Raw genomic sequence first — 26,152 nt, forward strand, 5'->3', positions numbered from 1 at the left:
TATTCCAATGTTCCACACGCCGGAAACACAAAGTGAAACAGCGCCCCGTCAGTATTCGCTTAACTTCTCCCTTGGGCTGCCTCGGCGTCATTATCAACACACGCTATTGCTTATTGTTAGCATGAATGACGCGCCCAGTCATCAGAAAACAGCGTTACTCAAGTTTCCATCCACTGTAACACGTTTTCTTTGCTGGAATCATAATGGTTGTTGAAGCATTCGTGAAACAAACAACACATGGCACTTCGTGGTCTACCAAGGAAGATAATGATTTTGCTCCGTGTGTTTGGTACGCAGACCCGACAATGTTGTTGATATTGTCAGCTCTTGTGGCAACAGTTTCCAGTTCAGGCTCGGCAGGTAGACACTGATAGTCTACGGCCTCTCGTGGCTAGTATGGTCAGTGCCCGCCGCGAATCCATGGTACACGAGACTGCTGTTCAAATACGGACACGATGAACGTCCCCATCAAATATCTCCAGTTAAGGACATCGAAAGTTTGGAATCAAGCATTGCTTCGATTTCTTTTAAAGCACCAATTGCGCCTGTACAATAAGAATAGAACGTTTGGGCAGATTATATGAATGGCGAACTGTATTACGATCTAGCAACTTGTATTGGTAAATTTATGTCAGTATCGAGATGGGATAAGGAACGACCAGGTACTAGTACTAAAATGAATATTTTATTTGATAATAACACCAATAACCAGATAGGCAAATATGTCTAAGACAACAACATTGCACAGTTCGCAATTGTCCGATGTTTTGTTTCGAAAACATCCGATAGCCATGGCATGCCTTTGATAACAAATTGTTTTAATAGATGAGATAAAAAAGGGATTTAAAATGAAACATTATTCATTTTATCATAAATTATTTTGTTGCTCAGCGCTTTTTGCGAATCATTTTTATAACTTATTCGAAACTTGAATGCACTAAGTAAGAGAAAACATATTAAACTTAAACACGTAAAACAATATGTTATGAGCCCACCTTGAATTGTGCGGTTCTGTCTGAGCATTCGCCCTTCAACATCATCAATACGCTACAACGCCAATTCCATTTTGAAATCATTTATCACCATCTTTTCCAACAATTTCTCCTCGTATTTGAAAGGAGAACATTCGGGCTCCATTGTTTCAGACAGAACTACCAAACATAGCACCATCAACATCATCGATATAAAAACCATCACTATAATTACGCATCTCGAACACGTTTGCCGGTCCAGGAATGCCTTCTGTTGGAGCTTACTTGATGTCTCTATTTCATATAAGCTAAGGGCGAGTTAACGAGAGGGCCGTCTGGTAGTAGACCGCTCACCTGAAGGGACTAAGCAAGTTTCAAGTTTATTGTGGAATCCCCATGAAATATATTGAGTTATCACAAGCATTTTTAAAATTGCACCTGCGACCGACCCTTTGATACTCTGTGATGCAGTTGGAAACTAAGCATGTCTTAAGGACACATTTTCATGTTTAAGTACGTTTCATGTTGACTGATCTTATGAATGATCAACCACCATATAAGTAATATGAAATCTACTTTGTTATTACAGACAAATAAAACTTCATGTTTTTCTCGAGATTGTTTTGCGTAACGGCGGTTTTGTCGATATGAATTAAATGGCATGAAGGATTTAGCTAGTTGATCTACATACCAACCTTTCTATAAACGAGTTTAAAATTTCATTTTGTGGTTTCAGCAGTTATTTTAAGTTGTCCACATGAGTATTTCTAGAAAACTACCAAGATCTCTGGTAGCCAATTTCAAGACAACACAATCCCCGTACATATCTTTGTCATGTTTTAGTCAACAAAGGATGTAAGCAGAAGATAATTTGTTTTCAGGAAACATATTAACTATCTTTCTTCCACCTAGTTTGTTAAACAGTTGTCTGATGATAAATGGCTAGTTTGATAATTTATTTATGATAAAGTTATCTTGTAAAGATGGACCATAGTTCTTTGTATACTATTCAATTTTAAACATAACCACTAACCGTGTTAACGGATTTCAAATACTTACAACATGTGTAGACTAAAATTATGTAGGTAGTATTGAATTCACGCGTCACGTTTTGTATTCAGTTTTTCATGTTCCGTCTGCACACTTATATGTGATTGTGATCGTTTTAGACACGCGTTTTGTTGTGATTAGTTATGGGTTAAGTGTGACGTTCAGCTAGCCCTAAACCCATGTTTACACCCGGTGCTTTGCATCTACTGTTTCAAGGCGGTAATCCCAGTTTTAATCATTTTATGTTTAATTGTTGGTGTTATGTTATTAAATAAGCGGATGAAAACAAGAAGTTATCTCCTGTTAGGGTTAATGGAGTTTAATTGATCTTTTTAGTTAGCCATACCACGCCCTGTAAGTTACATGAATATCAATTCCACTTCACTACATTATATAGTTACACAAATGTTAAATGCCGAAATATATCGCATTGAGAACCAGTTTTATGGTTTTAACTCACTTTGCCTTGTGTTTTATAACTATCAGATTCGATACAATTAATCGTTTTGATACAATTATGTGTATTTTCACCTCACAAGGTTGTAGAAAATAGTCGTCGTTCGGCCATATCTTTATGGTTTAAGCGCATGTTTGTGTCCTGTTGGCCAAAGAAGGTAATTGTTTCATCAATGAGTCATTAACCTAACCGATTTAGCTATATTTTTCATCAAATAATAACTTTTGGACTTTCTGGGGATAGGTATGTACTAATAAGGTAAGGTCTTCAGCGAAAACCGATGAGTGCGAATGTTATCATGAAAATGTGATGCAGTCAAGTTATTGAAGTAAAAACATTCTAATAATTAATCAAAAATGAAACTTTAATTTAAGTTTCATTGTCAATATACAATACAGTATAATCTCTATGTTTTTGCAGTTCGCAATAAATAACCAACAGCTAGACTCGAAAAAAAATGAACGCTGAGTTGCTGTCATGATATTAAGATGATTAACTCTTGATCATTTGCTGATGTTATATATCTAGCATGTAGTAGTTACTTCCCTTGATATATTTGATACTGCTTTATATTATGTATGTTTGCTTCACTTTACATGTTGCCATCGAATCAGTAACACGCAATACAAAGTATAAACAAATCTATGGAGTTCTTATGATTGATGAACACATTATTATAATGACAAGCATAATGACAGTTGGTTTACGTTCATTTCCGTGGATTAGGTGAAGTGTACTTTGTGAATCAACTTCAATTATATTCACATTGAAAAATCACGGTAATAAAGTCAAAGTCAAGGTTATTAAAATATACTGTATACTTTCAATACTGATTGTCGTACCTTATTTTACCTACGCATATTTTCATTTAAATATCACATTACTGTGATAAACAGTGTTTGAACCTTGTGTGAGCACATTAGATGATGATGATGATGAGGATAATCATGATGATGAAGATGATGATGCCTATCGAAGGCAATTGGCTAGTTTATCAGCTCATTTAAATGTCTTTAAAAATATAAATTTTAGTCCTTGTTGCCAGAAAAAATAAATTGTTTGTATGACCATATATCAATAACTGCAAAGATCCATGGTAACCATTTTTAAAGGAGCACAACCATTTGGAAAGGTGAATTTGACCGCACACCACCTACAATAACAAATGATTTGGAACAAAATGAGTAATGGCAGGTGAACCACATGATGCAACATATCACATACATCATACTAACCTGGTTTGCAAACAATATGTTCGTGTCTGATGATGGTTTGTGAATAATTGAGTTTGGAATCCAATACAACATCAAAGAAAGCAAGGAAGCAAATTCAACCAAATTCAATCGACATGCATTGTAAGGACCGGAAAATAATCTTGTCATAAACAACTAAATTTAACGTAAACAGGAATAAAAATATTTACCTCACAATTCATTCAATTTGCTTGTACAATTTGTCATACAATGTGGTACGATTAGCTAATCAGAAAGATAGGGGTTAAATATTGGACAGATATGTTTTGATGAAAAATGTTTATCATGTGAGCAGTATTTTTTTTACAAAAGCCTACATATCGTATTCAACAGGTTGCGTTGTTCAGTTACTGTTTGATTTAATATGCACATAGACGAGTTCTAAAGGTTATGCTACCTAACCACAATAGTTTAAATGTTTTTAGGGACAGTTTAAGAGTGGGAGTGCGCCGCATCTCCTCACACTTATAGCCGCCCTTGTGCACAACACCTGCATATAGTTCGCTCAGTCGCCTTGCTTATAAAACTGTGTTTATCCAGGCTGCATTAAATATCAACATGAGGGTTAGAATGGTCTCTCGCTTAATTGTTCTCCTAGTTTTGAGTTTTGAGTTCCGGACAAAGTCTTGAACCTAAATGCTCCAAGTTTGATTACGAGGAGAAATTATTAACGAAAGTTGTTAAATTGGAGTTTGAAATCAGCGACTTAAAGAAGAAAGTGGGAGAGGTAGATGCCATTCGCAAAGAATTTACACAGATGCAGAGTAACCATGGTATGATTCTTTTTCTTCTTATTGTTATTTATTATTACTCTTATTATTATTCTTATTATTCTAATTATTTTTTTTCTATTTATTATTCTAATCATATTCTAATGATTTTAATTATTCTTCTTATTCTATTTCTTCTTTTTCTTCTTCCTTTTCTTCTAATTATTATTATTTTTATTTTTAAAAGTATCATTATTTTTATTATTATTATTTCTATTATTAAAATTATTATTATTATTATTATTAATTATTGTTATTATTTTTATTGTCGTCATAATCGTGTGGTTCTTCTTAGGATCACAGTAGATAGCAATGGTAAAAGATTATAATGATACTTATTTTAAAAACATCGACGACAACAACGATACTGCTGATATATTTTATCTAATTATTACTGGGCATCTATACTAACTTCTATTTCCCAGGAGGCGGAACTTATGTGAGATGGGGGCGGACCAGCTGTCCTGGAAATGGAACCGAGACCGTCTACAAAGGTACGCCAAAGCTGTGTGTAATTGGTTTCATGTCATTTCTAAGTTGGCCTAAAATTTCCCGAAATCTGACATCTGATGGCATTTCTTAGGCATGGCTTCCTTTAATGTTATAATGATTGCAAATATCTTTAAAAAACATTCTGGAGGGGATACCACCCACTGGGATGCTTGACGACCCTGTAATTAAGTCAAAAGGTCAATAAGTGCATTTTGCTTTAAAAATTGAGGTAACATTGCCAAAATTGTGAAATATCAGATACTATTACTGATTTTACTTCTGAACTACTGAGTTATATTTGATACTTGAAGGGTTTTCCCTTTTTTTAACTGATTTTGGCTTTTCATAAGTAGGTCAACGGTCATCAAGTGCACTTGTATAACCCGTATAGGACGTAAAATGCAGTGTATGTTGAAACCAACCAAAGATCCATGTATTATATATTTGTAAGTAACTTTTCAATGAGGGATGGATACTTTGATGATGAAAAGAGTATTTCTCTGTTGTATTTTACGTGAATGTTCCTAACTTTGTAAATTACTTTACCTAAATTAAAAGAAACAATGTTCATTTTTAGACTTTTAATACTTATTGCGTTTTATAATATAATACATTTTGATAATAAGAACCCACATTATGTCTGCATTATTCTATCAATACACTTGCGCGACTCAAAACAAATAAAGTATAGTTACAAGTAAACATGTGTGATCTTCGTTACAGTCTAAATATATATAGTTTTTTTATGCATATTATGCTAAATACTATTTTAGATAAAAGATTTCAGTTCAAATATTATACTCTAATTACGTTCTTAATACTGTTCGTTTTATAATGTCATATTCATGCAAGATGAGTTATTTTTACTTCACAAAATAAGTATTAATTGTAATAGATGTTAATAATGTATAACAGAATTTATTTTATTAAAAACAGTGATCTATTAAAAAATATAATAAACACTATTGAAGTACCATTTATAAAATTAAACAAATGTTAATCTTACTTTAATGCACTATAATGACCTTCTGTATCATATTGCTGAAGATAATGTCGGTCTTGTGTGATAATTTATTGAACATGCCTTACATAAGTTAACAGTTTTATTCAAAACACGAATTACTATGAGTGTATATGTAAATTCTTATCTTTTATCGTTTACAATACTTGTCTAGGGTTTAAACAGTCATTCGCTTCATTGCGCATTCAAACAAGCATCCTTGGTAAGATCGATAGCACTTATATCGTGCTGTTCTACACTTGGTTTAACAGCCACATGATACAAACTGGACACATGCTGCAGGAACCTTTGGTTTCCTCATCCATACCGGTTTCAATGAATTTTCTGCAAGTTTCCATGCGCCAGTATAAAGAGGATCATCAGGCTGAAAATCCTTATCTTTAGCATTTAGCCATATATTTGCCTGATAATTTGCCCTGTTAATGTGAAGTTTAAGCGCATCGTTTTTAGGGGGTCAAAATCCAAACACTTCCTGGCTTTCCAAAATAATTGATACCTTCGTGTGTCAATGTTTGGTGGGTGGTCCTGACAGCAGCCATACAGCACACACAGAAATTTAGAAACTGCTAGAGCATCACCATCTCTACCAACACCCGCCAATGTATAAGGTTGTGCAATATACTTCACCCAGGCAGTTTTTTTTTTACTTAATCCTTTTAGAGTAGACGTGTTTTTGCATCTTGTCAATGCGTGAAACCCCAAATGGTTCCTTCTGACATTGTCACCTAGTTTTTCAGATATTGTGTTCACAAGATAACATTTTCTTTGTTTGCCTGTACTAGATATCATATATACCTCGGCGTCAGTTTCAAGGTGGTATATTAACAAGAGCAGAACGTCAGTGTCTCTACAATATACTTCTAAGCGCATGTTGCCTCTATCAATAGCGTCCCTTGAGTGCAATATCATCCGCGTATCTGCCTCATCATGAATTACACAAAGGTTTGTCGCATCAAAAGTACTCGACTTTGAATCAACATCACCTGGAAATCCACCTCCTACAACCATAGTTTCTTCGGCTGGAAGATTTTCTGTTTGTATAGCAATTCGTTTGAGAGAAATTCAGCCAAGTCTGCGTTATTGTCACTGTGCGTGATATACTGTTCCCATTTTGCGGAACAGGAACGTTTGGACTTGTTATGAGCTTCCTAATATATCGACATTTTCCTTTCCTCTGAACTCTCGTTGCTTCTTTGATAGCTTTACTTCCAAAGTATAGATCGTAAGTCGCATCAACTCGGGAAGTGTTTGCGCTGAAATGCCTTAAACAGTTGCATATTTTCCAAATGTTTGTCAGTCTTACCTAAACTCTGTATTAGCGGGTGCCCATCAAATATTGCATATGTTGCATCAGTCGTTGTCGGAACAACTTGAGGCGTTACTATATCATTGTCCTTTGTAAGCACTTGGAGTAGTAGTTCTAGTACAAATGCTGTTTCTACGGCTCTCCCTGAATTAGCTGCGTTGAAAAGTCTTTGCCTTTGCTTTCTGTCAGCCTTTTAAATCTTTGTCACTTTCTGCTTTTCACTTATAAAGATATGCGTATGCTTTGGACTGTACCTTTTCATTAAGTGCATAAAATTAAACATTCTGCTCTTTCAGCGTTTTCTCTACAGATTCCTGGAGTAATGTTTTACCTCGATTTTCACAGGTTAATAAATCATCTCTGATATCATTAGTTGCAACGTCCTTAGATGCTATTGAGAACAGCCTGTTCTCCTCTTCATGCACTCCTATATCAAACATGTATGAACGAAAGAGCTTCATTTTCTTGATGCACTCTTCCTCTGAAGAAACTTTCAAACGAGTTCCATCTGCTCTATTCTTGAATATGCCATATCTTCATCCACAGCATGTTGATTGAACAATTTCATGGTACTATTCGAAACCTCAGATCTTACTCACCACACAATATAAAAACTATCTCTTGTGTGGTCCTGTCTTGTTATTCCAATTATACCCCCTGTCATTTTACACATTCTGTTTATCCACTCAGTAGCTTGGTCGACAGGTACTCCGTTGAATTATTTTTCCTTCAGCCTGACTACAAAGTGACATTCAATAAACTCTTTGAACACTTCATGTGCTGCATATTAAAATGCTTTTATGAATGCTAGATATACAGGACCCCAACGGGCATAGTTTGTGTGGTCGTTAACCATTCGCTTCGGTAGCATCTTTGAAAAGGCTTCAATATGCAACAGTCAATAGCCTATTCTTTGGGCTTTAATGAACTTCATAAGTATGTCAACCAAATGCAGGTAGGAATTATAGAAAAAAGTTCTTCACTTCACTTTTTTCTTTGACGAATTTATCTAGTAATCTTTTTTTCCTTGACTGCTTCAAGAAGATTATCATTTGCTTCACGAATATCATCTTGGTTCAAGCGACTTTTCATTTCAAAAGCAACCTCTAACACTCTTACTTCATGTTCAAGTTCTGGGATTTCTTCTTTCTTTGATTCTTACCACTGACTAAAATATCTTGACTTCAACCTCCAAATCGCCTCATATGCAAGCATATGGCCCCTAACTGCACGATAATATGCCTTTCCATCCATAACCTAAGTTATTTGGTCCAGTATTTGGTCCAAATACATCTGCTTCAAGAGATACGTCCTCCAATCCTGAAAATTCCATATGTTCACCGATCGCACGAGGGATATTGAAGCATACATGAAGTCCTCCCATCATGAAAATAACATTCTTGTAACGTTGTTTATTTGCCCATAATATTTCTTTGCCTGTGCTGTATAATGGTTGGTCAGTAGTTATAACAGTGTATTTCTGTCCAACATGCCTACTTATTTCTTATACACAAACGAGTTTCAGTCTTTTTTTAAGCGTACGTTATTCTTCATGATACATGTATAAATAATGGATTCTTTAACTTTTTTTTACTTGACAAATATGTTTATAGAGTTAACAAAAAATAGCACAAACTATTCCATTGTTTACAAAATACTTTTTGAACATAATATTTTATTCTGTTGATTTTCAATGCCAGTTGTCATGTCTTTTTGGCATAAAAGTGCACTTAATGACCTTTTGACGTATATAAGTGAACACTGGCATAGATACAATTTAGATCCAAGCAGGTTCATTGTCAGACAATATTACTGCCTTAAACTTTTTAATTTTGGTAAGAAATCACAATGAGATGTATTTCATCTCCTAAACGACTGAAAACTGTACCTAATATCAACATACGTTAATAATAACTAAGTATGCAAAATAAAGCTAAAATGTTAGGAACATATTTATTTATAAGATGGCATCTACGAAAATGGTCGTTGAGCAACGATACTTTCATCAAAATCTTGCTTCCACGTTTTTAGATAAATTGTTCACAAATTTTGGATTTTTTTCACACGTCATTAAATATGATTGTTAAGAATCATAGCCTTCACTAATTTTCAAAGTAAGAAAAAAGCTGAACACAAAAAACCTGTCGTCGCCGGGATTCGAATCCTTGTCTTCTCGGACCGTAAGCGAATGCGCTAACGAAGTCATGTATAATAGAAACGTTACTTGAGCACATGTAATATTTTAACAATAATGAGTGACAGATCGTTGTATACAGTACAAGCCTTTTCTATTCCTAAGGTTACGTCTGTGGGTCGTATTACACACATAAAGGAGCCGCTGCAAACTTTTTGTGTCTGCCGGAAACGCCAGAGTGGGGTCATTACAATGACAAGACTGTTAACGATTCCGCATTCGTATACGGCGGAGAATACCAGCTAAACAACAGAGAAAGCGACCACGGTTTCTTTGGTAACATCCACCAACAAGATCCCCATTGTGCCGTCTGCCGCACGAGCCGGAAGTCAGTGTTAATGATTCCCGCCAAGCTGAAATGCTTTGACGGCTGGACAATGGAGTACAACGGGTATTTGGTCGCGGGATCCACACTACATGATGCATCAACCGAGTACATCTGCCTTGATGGAAAACCTGAAGTGGTTCCCGGAAAAGGCGAGAACCAGAACGGGAAGCTAATGTTCCTGACGGAAGCGCGTTGCGGTTCATTGCAATGTCCTCCTTACATCAACGGCCGGGAATTGACGTGCGCCGTGTGCTCACGCTAGCGTATTGATTAACAATTAAGATTTGTGTTCTTTTGATGGTTTGTGATTCAATGAAAAACAATTGAACAATACATTAGTTTGTTTACTTTGCAGAATCAAGTTCATTAGCATACATAATTTATGATTGTATGCATCACTTTAGTGCATTCTACTAAAATTACACTCATACAATTTTACCTCCCATTTCTTAATTTTGCTTTTTCTATAACCGTCAATTGGTCATATTCCCAATATCATGACAGCAAGAGCGAAAATTCCCAATTTATGGTTGACTGCCAATTGTTCCGAAATACATGCGTAACCTGTAAGAGAAGAAGTAAATACATTAAAGTTGATAATTTTATTATACATGTGCACATGCTATTAAATGAACGTTTGTATATGTGTAAGTAACTGTTCTACTGCCTTAAACCGGTTAAAACAACCATTGCTTTGAATCGTACGTTCCGATGCATTGTCCCTAGCTTAAATCATTTGTATTTTTAATGTTACTTTGTATGTTCTGTTATGTACTGTATTGTTTATAAATAAAAAATAAATATCCATATAGATAAATAATAAATAATTTTTTATTAAACATTTAATTCAATAAAACCATCGAATAGCGGCAAAGGGGCTAACTGACACCAACATCGACTTGATTTGGGAGATGGACGTGCTTGGAACAGATTCCCTATACGCCTTGCAGACCAACTGGATTTGACAGAATCCTGCATCTCATTACCTATGTTTGTAAATGTCAATTGATATATTTGCTACAACTTGTGAAAAGTTTTGGTGGTTACCGTGGCGAATACAATTATTATGTAATGGAGAGAAGCGCATCTGACCATGTGTACACTAAATGCAACGTATTACTATGGTTCGATGCATTTCAACGATAAGGAAGAATTTGAAATAAACAGTAACATTATGCAACACGTGAACACTTTTTACTAAAAAAACAAAATAAACGAAACACAAAGATTGTTTTACATGGCGAACATACTTCGAAAGAGTTAGTCAGACCAACTGCATGGATACACATTGTTTTATGTCATGCTCAAGTAATTGCATAATACACTCTAACAAGGATAAAGTATTGAATATCATTAAATAAATTGAAATGAATGCGAACATTCACCAATAAATAAGCTTATTCGGTCAATATACGGAAATCGCTTTTAGAAAATGTACCACTTCTATATATATATATATATATATATATATATATATATATATATATATATATATATATATATATATATATATATATATATATATATACTACTCCTGACAATTATTTCAACAAGCTTTTCTGGAATGAGTCATTTACTATAAGATAAAATAAAGGTATTCAGTAACCTCTCAGGCCAGGTTTTAGATTTCTGCTACTCCAAAGCAACAGGAAATATAGTTCAAGTGTGTAAGAACAGTCACGCCAAAACGTGTTTTTTTCTTAAATGAAGCTGTAGCTCATTTTCACGAGGATTAAGTTGCAATCTATGGTTACTTGTTTGAAGTTTATTGATAGACTCATGTTATGACGTATCAATTAAAACATGGCGTAAGTGTCTTAATAATGGCACTTTCCTATCTTATAAGACGATATGTTCATGTCAAATGTCTATATGCATTATGTCATGACGTTTAGATTTAAATGACGTCAATAAATGATCACGTAAGACGTAAACACATATGTCGTCTTGACTAAACGAAACACAAATCATTAAGTGACATTGATCTCAAGTTTTCTGATTTAAATTAACACGAAACTTACAATATAAAGAAGTGAAACTCCAGCTGCTGGAGCAGTATTGAATTTTCATTGAAAACAATTAGTAGGTCCTTTATTTAAGGCAAGTGACCGATTGCCCAAACAGTACAAAACAGCACAATACAGCACAATACAAACCAACATAAACACAAAATATGAATACAGCTGGGGTCACCGCCTTGGAACGGTCAATGCAAAGCATTGGGGGTTTAAACCTGGTTATAGAGCGCTCAACCTCACACTTTGCCCAGCAATATTCATAATACATTTAAGTGTAAATAAAATTTAACGTTATAGCATTGTAACTCAAATTAAACAATAATAAAAGGGAATTAAAACGCATTCAATTTAATTACTATTTAATTACTCAATTGCATTGAAGATACAAGAGTAACAGAATTACACCTTTTTGACGAACGATCAAATAAAACTATTAACAATTGTCAACTACATTCCTTCTTTATAGAAAAGATTTGAGAATATAGAATCATAGAGTTAATATCTCAGATAATCATCGCGCAAATACAGGAAAAGGCAGCAATAATGGGTGTAAAAATTCCATATTACATACATGTAGCGTGGTTGTTTATGTGACTGCTAAACAAATTAAAAATAATTAAATCAAACAAGAAACGCCTATCAGAGAGAAAATATAAATTAAATGGAACGTTATGAAGAAACATTTCATTTTCAGTGACTCTAAAGGTCTCCTTGTGTTTCTCTGCATTTGACATATTTAACATCGCTGAGTCCAACGCGTTACACCATAGGGAGACTAAACATTTGCTAAAGGTAAATATTAAGAATCTAAACGCAATTTTAGAATATATCTTTAACACGTTCTGAATATGTTAATTATATAACATTTTATCTAAATGTGCTTATTACATAAGCGTTTTTTATACATATTTAAAATTTAAAACATGTTTTAGGACATACACACATCACCATATTTAGGCAGAACTTTCCCGTATAAAAAAACGCATACTATCTAAACGCAATACTTTGTAGTTTGCTATGGGTGTGTCAGCAAATCATGGTTAAAACTCAAAACCCCTGAACGATGAACTATAGTTCTTGCACTAGGCACATATCCGCCATGATATATGTATATATTAAGCGTCAGCTTAATATATTCATTTGTAAAATCATTATATAGTGCACCGAAATATTAGCAAAGGTCAATATATCATCAAGCTCTATATCAACATAGTTCTTTTCACTAAAATTCATTAAGTTATAGACCGAATGCTCGGATTTTTTATATACAAGACATTTGTTATAATATGCATTTTTATACTCCAAAGACAAAAAGGAATAATACAAAAATAAGCAAAGAGACTTAACCCCACAATAACTGTCCTTCATCAATGTGCAGTTGTTTCAAAATACAATTATCCCTAAAGGAAATAAGCCAGGCATCAAAAATCGATTAAAGGAAAGTAGCCATATGAATCGCGAAAAGCTATACAATGTATATCTGAATGCATTTTAGCAAGAGTTATGGTTCTTGTGCACGCACTTCCTTTCATGAGATCTACTTACCTTTAAAGTTAAAAGTTAATACGTGTTTGTTAATTTTCAAAATATGCTCCAGATACAACTGAAGTGCAAAACTTAAAAAAGGACAATAGCTCTAAACATATTAGAATAAGACTTTGTGATCTTCTGCACTGCATATGCACTCCAAAAGGCATTCTTACCCATTATTTGATATTATACCTCTCTGAGATTTCAAGAAAATATGCGGATAAACCTTAAGAATTAAAAACGGAAATAAAAAAATAACATTATGTCCTTTGTGATCTTCGCTTCCGTGCCATGAGGTCTACATACTTTTATTTCATATATCTTAACATATATCTCAGAAAAGCAGTCCGAAAGTCCAGAGAGCCAAATGGACACCCTGAAACAGTTTATCCCCCTTACAACCCTTGCTTACTGGGAGAAACATATAGCACACGAGTGATGTTGGTAAAAAAGTACATCGAACACTTTTAAACGTTTTCCACAAAAGTGCAAGTTTACCAAATAAGAAAAAAAATGAAATACTTAAATGTACTCTCGATCAAGTGCACTTGTCCGTTGTACTTTTGAATTATGAATGTTTTATTTGTTGACCGATCCAAATTATCAGCACACATCAAATTGCCATTATGTTAGCAGTTTAAAAAGACATTGCATACTTAGATCAGTATATGTATTAAAAATTTCCTTATCATTCAAATAAAAGTATTTCGAATATAGTTTTGTATAGATTGCTGTCGTAATATTGTTAAACTTCACCAATTACTTATACAAACCCACATAATTTCATGTAGTGTTGTGTCTTCCTTTGATTTTGAATCATGTAGAACGTAAACAAACCAACTTGTTCAATGTCGTGTAATGTTTTCATTTGATTTCAAGTCACCTAGGACGTACATGAACTAATAAACTTTGTAGATTGTTGTCTCTATTTGTTTATAGGTCACATTAGACGTACACATGCTCTCCAGTTATGAGTTGATATTGATTATTTAGTTTCCGTAAAATACACAATGTATCCTTTTTTAAATGATCTTGTTTTTCTACCATTATAAGTAGTTAAGTGCATTGGGCAAATGACTTGAATTACACTTTTATTGCATTAGGATAAACTTGCATATGTTACTTTTGCAATCATTTGCATGTAAAAGCGTAAACAATATCAATAGTAAACTGCACACACCAGAAAACTTGCCGTAAAGATAATATGACACGTTTTATCATCGTAAATAGATAAAAACATTGCCCAGGCAAAACGACGCAATATTGACTTCTTTATTCGAACATCTTTTGCTGCGATTGGAAAGACTGGAAACACTAGTTCGTTGTCCACAAATGGTCCAACACGTATCGCCACTCTGTCTATTATAACATAACCTGTTTGGAACGGTGGTTAACTACGTTCAAAAACGTCTTTGTCGCTAAAGCGAAACACAGCTTTGAGAAAAAAACATTACATATATTAATGTTCCATGCTTAACAAGTACATTTATTAGCGCCGACGGATGGGCAGCATATTTAAAATATACATTGTAATTGTATTATAGACCACGTTCGATATGCGCAAATTATGTCAATCCCAACCATTATACGGCGAAGCTACGAAAACCGAGAAATATATAAAAAAAGAAACATTGTGAAGCTTCTTTTCCATATGTGTGAAACGAAACAGGAATACATCTGTGTACTGCTATATGTTATTTGTCGGTTATTTATCATAATCAGAAAGGTAATAAATCTATTTATAATGTAGATGTATTCTATAGATAGCGATGCCAATGCAGCCACATTGTTGTGTGTTCTTTTCTTTTAAAACGACATATCGTAACGTGTTGGCACATCAGCCAACACTTGCATAGTTAAATCAAACAAAAAGCCTCGGAAGCATGTTGGTCAAAGTATGAATAACCAGAGCAATCGCAATATCTAAGAAACTTATTTAAAAGTCTTCATTAAACCACGAAACATATAGACGTTCATAACATTTTGTCTGTTTTTATTTCGCATTTGCATTTATTTGATGTATTAGTACCAAAAATTACCGATGTTGTAGCTGTAATGACGTCTGAGTCTCTTGATTTACCGACAATTTTCGTTGCAAACATTTTAATCATTTTATAATGTCCCCAGATATAACCCAACAATTTCATAATACGTAGTATAAGAAGTTGCAATAACGTCTGCCCATTGCCATGGAATCCTTGGTTTGATATAGTATCACACCTCTTGTTCTTCCCCATAGTTGAAACCTGGTTCCCATTCAACCACACAAAGGGAACCTACTTTGACATGCCGATTCTTTGGCGAATCAGGTTTGTCTGAAAATATTAATTCATACCATATCAAATATTATAGTCCTAACGTAAACATCGCGAAATCGAATTGCATATGGTTTCCAACTAGCCATAAAACGTGAATTAAATATAATAAACCAAAGATTAATTCCGACTTACCATGAGCTCTGAACTCATACATCAGTGTTGCATTTCCAAGCGAATTGTTAAGATTGTAAACGTATCTTAGCTCTGTATTCTGGAGAAATACAAGTTCGTTTGCAGACCATCTGCGTAGACACTTATATGCGCAGAGTTTACATCAGTAATTATCTCGAATGTTGAGCGTTTTAGTTTGTACCACGAGTGCGGAGATATATGCGGTGGAGGGTACGCCTTAATTCTATACGTTAGCACCACGGATTCGTCTAGTGTTCTCGAGATGTCATTGAGTGGTGGATATAATGTTGATTGTCTAGGTGCGCATTAATTGTAGATGTTTTCATTAATTCAAAACGGTTGCGAAATAAAATATTTAAATTGAATCAAATTCAATGTGAGTTTTGTGTTTGTGTTTGTTTGTTTTCTTGTTGTTTTTATTCCTGAAAAGAATATTGCTAGTGTTGCGGCGTAATTAAATTAACGATTTCGTGTAAAATTACGTTAGATAAGAACGCGATTTTCATCGGTGTGTATATCGTCTATGAACGTGTCGAAACATCCTTACATGTAATGAAGACTTCTAGAGCATTTAACCATCGATTCATATACACATCGAGCGTCGAGAATGAATGCAGTGAGTGAATTTATTTATCCGCTCTCCAACATGCGGGTTCCATTTACTATTGATATGATTGATATTGGGTCACACATGCTCGTGCTGATTCTCGAAGCCGGTGGCAAAGAATCTCGTTATCTGAGCAGCATCTAGAAAAAAATAATCATTTCAAAATCATAACACTGATAATAAAAATTAAAAAACTGAACAATATACAATTTTAATTTCACGTGACATAGTCAGTTATTTATAACATACATTGCACATCTAAGTGGAAACGTTTTTCAGTAGAACCCTTTTTGAATTGCATATAGTAGGCTCCATTGTGTTAGACGTTGTACATGTATAGGTCCCCTCATCACTGCGTTTGATGCCAGTTATAGACAGAATTGAGCCAATAGTATGTGCCATATTTTCACGCATCAACTCAATAGTTGTGTACGGAGGATGTGGAGAAACATCTGTCAGATTGTTGTTCAATATGTTTTACCATTCTTACCACCTGTCACAGACATGTCGAGGGCACTAGACGAATCCGTGGTGCAAACATTTACAATTAAGGTGTACCCTCGACCGGATATATCTGCTTATTCGTGGTACAGCCTTAAGGGCTCAAGTTGGGAGATAATTACTTTGGTGAACTCTGCGCATATAAGTTGTACATCAGATGGCCTGCAACTGAACCTGTCTCTAACTCCATAATACAGGGCAAGGGTTTCGGAAAATACATGTTAGTGTTTACACTCAGCATGGAAATGCAACACTGATGTATGAGCTCAGAGCACAATTCGTTGTTTCATTATATTTAATTCAGTTTTTTTTGTATAATTCTCTAGGAATGAGTGCATGGAAATCTTAGACGATCTTAAGTCCGTTTTCTTAAATTTACCCGTACCTGAGAGCGCAACATGTGTGGGGACTGAACCCAGGACCTCCATGAAGCTATGTGGACACCATATCTAAGTGGACAACGCGACGATTTTCTCGATATTTACGTTAGAAATATATTATGGTTTTGGTATTAATAAAGTATTTCAGACAAACCTGATTCGTCAAAGAATCTGCATGTCGGAGCAGGTTTTCTCGGTGTGGATTCCTTCACAGCTGACTGGGAACCAGGTTTAAACGGTGGAGAAGAAAAAATATTTGTTTTACTATATCATTTCAAGAAATAAATTATTTCATATAAATTGAGAGTTGAGAACACTATTTATGTGATTATGATCCCTGCTCCATTTTTGCTGATTTTGAATGCCTCACTACGGCATATGCTATTATGTTCATAATCATTTCCCTTTTGATATCTGTCCAAACCGTTTTTTTTTAATTATTAGGCTGTCCGGTTCGTAATGTTCACCTGTCAGCTACTAAACTCTCAAGTAGAAACTTTTCAAAAAATGCGTTTAGCTAAACTGCAGGATTAATCTCCAGATTCCGAGTTTCTGCTGAAAGTATTTATCTTTACCAGCGAGTGAAAATTCCCTCATCCGATGTTGTTTTACTTACAGTATCTATTGTCTTTTGGCCTTTAACAAAATCCGAAATGTCCTCGTCCTTCAGCATTTAACTGAAAGAGAACATACGCAAAACGCTTCCCACTAAGCAGACGCTTTAATTGCATTTAAGAGAATTCATACTAAGGTATTACTTCCTCCAATTATTTGACATGGAATACCACATCTCAAACATAACAAAACGGGCCAACACTGCACGAGGCTTCCTGAGACGTAGCCTCAGATACTGCCCCAAACCGCATACCAAGCGCTCATCCGTTCTAAAATTGAGAATAGGGGTGTAGTGTGGGACTCATACTAGCAAGGCGACATAGACACGCTTGAGCGAGAACAGCGATCTAAGACTCGATTTATCATTCAAGGTTACACATCCACACAAGATGGATGCTTAGCAGACATGCTGGACCAGATAAACCCCACACTACAAGAAAGGCGACGCCACCAGAGATTGACATTCTTGTACAAGGTAGTTCAAGGGCTCGTTCCGGCTATCAATATTGATCACTATTTTCGTCGATTAAGACCGAATCGCACTATAAGGGCAAATAAGTTTGAAGATTACATGCATCAAAATGGAATGTGAAAATCAGTGAACAATAACTCTAAGTGCTTTCAGCAATTTCACAATAACAGTGATAATTTTAAATTATTGCTTTTCCGCGAACCATTTTTGAAAAGTGGGAAATTTGCCTAGCTCATATTAACTTAATGCACATTTTCCGTTGAATTAAAGCAAATCTTGGTCACTTTAGATTGCATCTAGGTTACATTACAGTAATTCAGATTCCCTTAAGGTCCCATAATTAAAGTGACACCTTTTAAAGCATTTTTCGTGCCTTTTCGACGAATCAATTTTATTGAAGTGGTATCATTTTAAAGATGGATCTGTCCTAAAAAAAGTTCATCTCTCAAATTAGCTTCCACTCCAATACATTAAAGTAATCCAGACACAGACACGCTGTAATTTAACCTTCAAGTTGTGTCTTGTAGTCACACTTGGTCAGCCTATGTGTGACCTGTAGTCATGATAGTTCAAATAAGGTTAAAACCCAAAAGAAGTGTCCGTAAGGGTGATAGATGACAAGTAGCTGTGGGATCCGACAGCCAGAGTGCAGAAATATCCGTTCGCTTATTCTTTCAGTTAATGAAAAGCAGTGTCTTTATGTTGCCAAACATTTGATCATATTATCATTATAATTATTGTCTTAGCCCTAGTTATATCAATTTAGTACATAATATTATTCTTTTACTGTGTTTTAATATTGTAGCCGGTATTGTTTTATTGCTTAAGTTTCTTACAGCATTTGTATATAAATCACACATTTTAAGATTATAAATCCTTTAATTAATGCTTCATAATAGTATCAATCACTCTTATTTTTTATCAATTTTATGTACATATATATGTTTAGTACTACGACATTTAATATAATAATATAAATAGGCGTTTCATCAAATTAGCAAGTTTCAAGGTTCAAGTTACATACAGGTTAGTAGAAATAATCTATTTAGAAATAGGCTTCACTTTGGAGCTTACTTACCTACATGCCTGCTACCCAAAACTAACACTTACAACGGCGATAATTGCTCCGTCAACAGCTTACGAAGCAAAATGACGTTTGCTGCACATCTAGATAGTATCTTTTCAAAACATAAGTCCTGTTAGCTACATTGTATTACGTGTTCTCTATGAAACCCAATGTTTAAAGCTTTAATTGCAGCAAAAATACTCATATACATGATGTTTGCTCAGGAAATCCTAACGCAGTGCAACACTAATGTCGTGATGGGAAAGTCATAAAATAATGTTGTCTTCAATATGCATCTGACAGGTCATCATATAATTAATTTCTCGATTAAGTCAATTCCAAGATAGCGCGTGATTTTCACTTACAAGTTTTAACCGTAGAATTGTTAAAATCAACAGACGTTGTGACACCAAAATTTGAGAAGATCTAAAAAGCCGGTCCCAGCAAAATGGAATTGGAATCTTTGTTACAAATAGATATTTGTTTTCTGTATAATGCAAAATTATGCACATGGCACTCTAATCCGTATGAAATCGATACTTGATACTAAATGATTGTTTTTTAACTTTTGTATTCGTTTGTAATGTCTGTTTAAGCTATAACTGTAATAGATATCATAACAACAAGTTGAAGATTACCTAATGTGGGTTGAAATCCTAGTCCAATAACCTTTTTCGTTAATTATCTAAATGGCTGGAAAACAATTTGATTAACTTGAATAAATGAATAATTTTATAAAAAAATACATTTTTGATGATTGTTAACGGAATGTTATGCCAGCTTCCGACTTATGTCGACTATTGCCGAAGACTAATGAGTCATTGCTTAATAACGTTGAATTATACCACGATTTATAACAATAACACATTGTATACATATTTCGACAGACTGTGTTGTCTTTTTGTTATTACCCCGTATAACCATTGTCGGATCCCCTGAAGGATTTTCCAGCAAAAAATATCAGTTATGCTCAAGACATGATAATTTTTATGTTGAATGACAAGAAAACAAATCATTGTTACAAAGCAATGTAGCTTTTTTTGTAGTTTACCAACAGTAATTGTCATCTGTTTTTCTCCACATACATAACTTTCCACAATGTTTTAATCATGTCACTAGGAATGTCCTACTCTTAAACATTTAAAACGTTATAATATATGATCAGATTGACGTTAACGTTTACTTTTCATCATCTGTGACGGATCTTGAGCATATAATATGCAAATATGTACATCTTTTTTCTTCAACGTCCTGGTATACATTGTTAAGGACTTTGAGACCATAGGGCCAGAATTTTGTGGTTATAGGGTCTTAATGAAGCCTAAAGTGTTATATGCTTCTAAAATTCGTTTAGGAAAAAGATAACTAATTTGTTAAAAATAGTATAAAAAAATGAAGCAACCAGTAATACTATTTTGATTTCTTTTTAGAATTGATGCACATTGGACAAGACCCAGTTTTGTTAATCAGTGTTTGTTGTACAATACACTATTAGCACGTTTAGAGCAATGCTAGGCCTCTGGTACTTCCTATAGTAGCAGACAAACAATTGTTTTGAAAAACGAGTCAAATATTTCCATTTGATTTGCTCGATGTATGAATGGTAGAATGTTGGAATGGTAAAACACAACAATTTTATCATGATTCCAAGATTCCAATAAAAAATATATTTTATACCGTTCTAATGGTTGATTTTACATTCTATAAATGTGTTGTTACATATGTAAACAAAGTGTATGTGCGCATACGAGTGTCGGGTTAAACATCGTATAAAAGGATGTATTTCCGTGACTGATCGAAAAAGGGTGGTTATTGAAAAACATGGGGGGTAATACATGTATGTTATATCATATTTGTGTCGATCAGTCACTGAGTATGGTCAAATAAAGTGAAATTTTATATAAACATGCTCTTTAAATTCAGTTTATAAATACAGTTAAAAAGCGACCAGAATAAAAGAGTTTACGTTTCATTTTCAAAATTGTCTAGGGGGAGGATCTCCAAAGCCCCCGATTGCAGGAGGAACATCCCCTCCCGCACATACCCTCTTCGCTACTTCGTTGCTCAATAACAATCGTCGATTGCAAAAAATTCGCACTCTCCTTTTTCAAAACCCTGGCTACGGGCCTGTAGTTCTGTGTACATTCATTCCACTACCTGAGGATGACTATCAGGATCAAATTTCCCAGCTTGGTGAAATGTTTACCTTCCAGGATGTTGATTGATCGTCCACTAGCGCTGCACCACTGCGGCCTCAGTCTAGGACACAAAGTTAGATTGAGGAGTACACAAACCCAGAGACAGGCATGGATCATCAAGACCTATTAACATATCAACTCTATAGGCCCCTGAAATTGGAATTATGTTCAACGCTCAGATCTGGCAAACTCGCGGAATTGGGGACTTGGCTCTAAACAAAACAGGTTTGCTCTATCAATCCGAAAACGATTCCATGTCAGAGTTAAAAAGAGCAAACAAAACATACACATTTCAATATAAAGGAAATATAATTTTATGCTACAAAGGTTAGTGTGAAAAGTTCTGCTTATAGCATATTTTGGCCTGTTGGGGTTCTGCAGGCAAGAACAAGTCGAAGTTATATCTGCCAGAGAACTGTAAGCTTAAGATAATATCTGACAAAGCACTGCCTTAAACATGCATTCAAATTGTACTTGGACCAGATAGCATAGATAGCACAAAGCTTCAGACCTCCACCAAAAAGTGTGAGGCTGTCAAAAGCGCTTACAAGACCGCAGTGCCCAAGACAGTGACTTTCTCCCGGAACTGCACAAGCCGCATCCACAGCACAATCCTTGCGCTAAATCATGGCCTGACTGACTCTGCAATAGTGAAATCTGAATTTAAACGAGCTCATTTGTGGCAAGGTTCGAGAGTTATTGCCTGTCTTATTGAAAGAAAACGAAATGACATAAGACATTTCTGAAAAGACGTAAGGCTGCCCGATACTTTACTAGGAAAAGGCGCTATTGTTTTCACTCTGAAATTCGTTACTCTAGGGGCTTTACAGATCCAAAGCCAGATTTCAGTTAAATCTTACAGCTAAACGACATCACCTACAGCTTCATGTGCTTGATTTCAATTTAAAATACAGTTATTGGTCCTAAGACCTGTTGCTACTAACTGCTAAGCTTTGTTGCTCCACTGGCCGCAATTATGTTAATAGTGTAAACAGGAAAATAACTAGTCTTCTGCATGTACCGAACCACTTGATCCACTGTAAATACACAGCTACGTTAGTATTTTAACAATCAAAATGAAAAGCATGTTTAAATTAAACAATCAGTATAATGAATCCCATTAAAATCACGTCCAGTGTACAAGTCAGATCAAGACAGCCAGCTGATTGTTCACCGTCTGCGGCTCAATAGACAAACGGTCAGGCCTTCAAACAAAGAGAACAATGGCATAGCTGAGATACATCATCTTGTTCTCAACCTGAAACTTCAATATTTGGACATAATCATATTTACTTTCAAGATCTGTTTGAAAATGAAAATGAATCCTTATTCGTTCGAACCACCTAAAACATCCCTTTGGATCAACATATTTCATCTCTCATCTATTCTAGCACCCAAATCATTAAGAATTCATTAATACTCTTTTTGTTACTTGTCTCGCTTGCAGACGAATATATTTGACCTAGAAATTGCAGTTAATATCTTTTTTAAGTTTATATTAGATAGATAGATAGATGTTTATTCAGGAAAAAAGGCAATATGCCCATCATTCCGCATGCAACACATGACAAAGAAATATACAACCGGTTAATGGTGAGATATGTTGCATCATGTTAGATATCTGCATATATATATATGGGGAGATATAGATACATCAGCATGTAGTTTTGATTGTGAAGATGCAATAAAAAGATAAATAAATAAATAAACGTTTGGAAGCAATGGAAGGAAAAAAAAAATATAGCGTGTATTTGTCTTAGACCAGGGTTATTGGGTCATTTCGGAGAAAAATGTAAGTTATAGTCTAATGAAATGTAACTAGAGTTTATGTATTAAAAAGTGTAAATTTAAATATGAACGGTATATTTAGTATATATTTGACACACAAAGTTGAGTTAACCACAAATGGATATTAAATCTAGGTAGCCTTTTTTTTTGGGGGGGGGGGGGGTTAGATTTATATTCCTTGTTAGAGAGCCAAAAATATAGAAAAACTCACGTAGGCATGCTATAGTGTTTGATTTCAGGTACATGTACATATCAGGTGCATTTATCAGTAAAAGTTATTTACATATATATTTACATACATGTTTAACAGTTTACAAAATAACATTTGTTATTTACACACACATACACACACGCTTATATATATATACATATATATACACATACATATATATATACACAAAGTATCATATAGTATTTTTACAATGTTGGTGATGTAATTGGTGCATGTGTATTTTGCGATTGATGTTGGTGTTGTGTAGCCTTTCATGTTCAAGCTCATAACGATATTAATATCCGATATATCAACTCGTGCTTCCGTTACACAATCGATTTATAATAGACCGTTCCATAATCGATAAATTGACCGCCGCCATATTGTCAGTCACGTGACTGTCCGCCATTACACTGCTGCTAACTGGTGCGAGACTGCGATTCCAAAAGCCAAAAACGTAGAGAATACCCGCTTAACCGTTGTCGGATAAATAAATTACTTAATGAATTAATGTGAGGCGATTATCACATTTTTGTTGTTTAAATGATTGTTTGAAGTTGAGATTGATTGTTACAAATAAAATGTTAAAATGCTTTCGTGTATTTTTTTTTTTATATCTGTAATCAAGTGGTAATCATCGGCGAAAATTTGCCGGTTCAGTCGCTCATACTGTCTTTGATTAGACTTGTTTCTTTTAACGTTTCACAAACAATTCACGCATGTATTGATGTGTTGATTTTAATAGCCGCAACATCAAGCAATTCATATTTTAATTAATACTTATTAAAGATTCTCGCGCAATTAATTACCGCTAATTGTTTGTAATTGGTCTCATGTGGTAAAAATCTACATTCCAAAATCATATTATATTAAGTATGATATTTTTGAAACGCCTTCCTTTATTTTTCTTGTTCTAACTGATATCAAAGATAAAAAATTGTGGTTTGGATTTATATTTAATTATGGAATTTTGTCACGTTAAAAAACGAGCTTTTTAATATGAGAGAGTGATATTGATCTTGACGATCTTTTATGTGATTATTCGAAAGATGAAGAGAATGTGATCTATGTGATATATCTATATTTTCATATGTGAATCATTTAACAGCTATAAAGCTAAAAAATACTAAAAAATGTATTTTATAGGTCTTTGAAGTAACGCAAAACATATGGATAACGACACCAAATGTTTAGTCAATTAATCCACACAAAAAAACTCCGAAAAAAACACCTAAATAATATTTCAAAAATATATTATTAAGCGCCAAACGAATTTATTAATACATTTATTTGCAACTTTAAAAACGCGGCATTAGCATCAAATTAAAGATTATCTGAAGACTGAAAGGCCGACAATTTGACACAACAAAGAGCTCTATGCATAAGCCGTAATTTTTTTTTGCAGAAAAGCTTCAATAAATTACAATAGTAATACATCTAATTATAAAAATATAATTATGAATGGCATGAGTACGTTAGTGTGATAAACACGTGAGTAGTAGAAAGTATAAGGGGTGCATTGAAAATAAACGTACTACAAAGCCCTATTAAAAGCGAAGTGCATGACAGTATTAACATGTAATTTTAATTTGATGGGTTTTGTACAGAGAATGACGCTATTGAGGAATATAAACATACAACTGAAAAACACAACTTTACATGATGCAATTTGAACTGTGTATTCATGTATATTGAAAACTCGTAACTAGTGAGTATGAGTGGCAAATATCTAACATTTTAACACACATATATCTATATTTATATTTTTTTTAAACAATATTTACCCCCGTTCGTGTCAAATGTAATTTCTTGTTTAATGATGTCGTTCGTGCATTGCCGTAACATTAAATCTTCATACGAAATGACGTAGTTTTAATTAACCGATACCCGTTAAATACGTTAAATGTTATGTTTTTAGGTAAATTTTATAATTATCAAATACTTTTTTCATAAATTAAACCAGGGATTAAACGGGCTAGTATCTTTACGGTGTACAATTTCTGATATTCTATATTGGACATAACTTTTAATTTGTACAATATGTAACATATCTAATGAACGCAACTGTTAAGTATGTCGGAGGTAAAATATTAAACCAAATGACTGCTTAATACTACCAGAAAGAGAAGACATGGTGGCATCATCAATTGTGTTTAATGACCAGACTGTCATCTGCCACCCAGTGTGGTTTATGACACCCCGGGATGACGCCATGTTGTTAGTTAAGTCTGGATAATATCTGATCAAAACGAGATAATCGGATTATGCAGAACAAACGGGCAATTCAACACTGGAATGCAAAGGATTACGCGATTTTAAGATTGATGCATATAATCAAATGATAAATATTGCATTTAGTTTAATTAAATGTTTTTTTTTTTAATGTGTTAACGTGTTTATTTTTCTAGACAAATACCTAAAAAAAGCACGTTTTTCAAACATTTTTCTGTTATAACACTAACTTAAGGTAGTGC

The 26,152-nt window shown here is 34.3% G+C and overlaps 1 protein-coding gene across 1 annotated transcript; it reads left to right on the forward strand.

The window, feature by feature from the left end:
• Positions 1-4,282: 4,282 nt before the first annotated feature.
• On the forward strand, positions 4,283-10,512 carry LOC127836022 (uncharacterized). Its single transcript, XM_052362439.1, has 3 exons — positions 4,283-4,504; positions 4,927-4,995; positions 9,620-10,512. Exons 1-3 carry the CDS (start codon positions 4,489-4,491, stop codon positions 10,102-10,104), a joined length of 570 nt encoding a protein of 189 aa, XP_052218399.1. The 5' UTR covers positions 4,283-4,488; the 3' UTR covers positions 10,105-10,512.
• Positions 10,513-26,152: the final 15,640 nt, after the last annotated feature.

This window comes from Dreissena polymorpha, chromosome 6, assembly GCF_020536995.1.
Source record: "Dreissena polymorpha isolate Duluth1 chromosome 6, UMN_Dpol_1.0, whole genome shotgun sequence".
Classification (NCBI taxonomy): Eukaryota; Metazoa; Mollusca; class Bivalvia; order Myida; family Dreissenidae; genus Dreissena; species Dreissena polymorpha.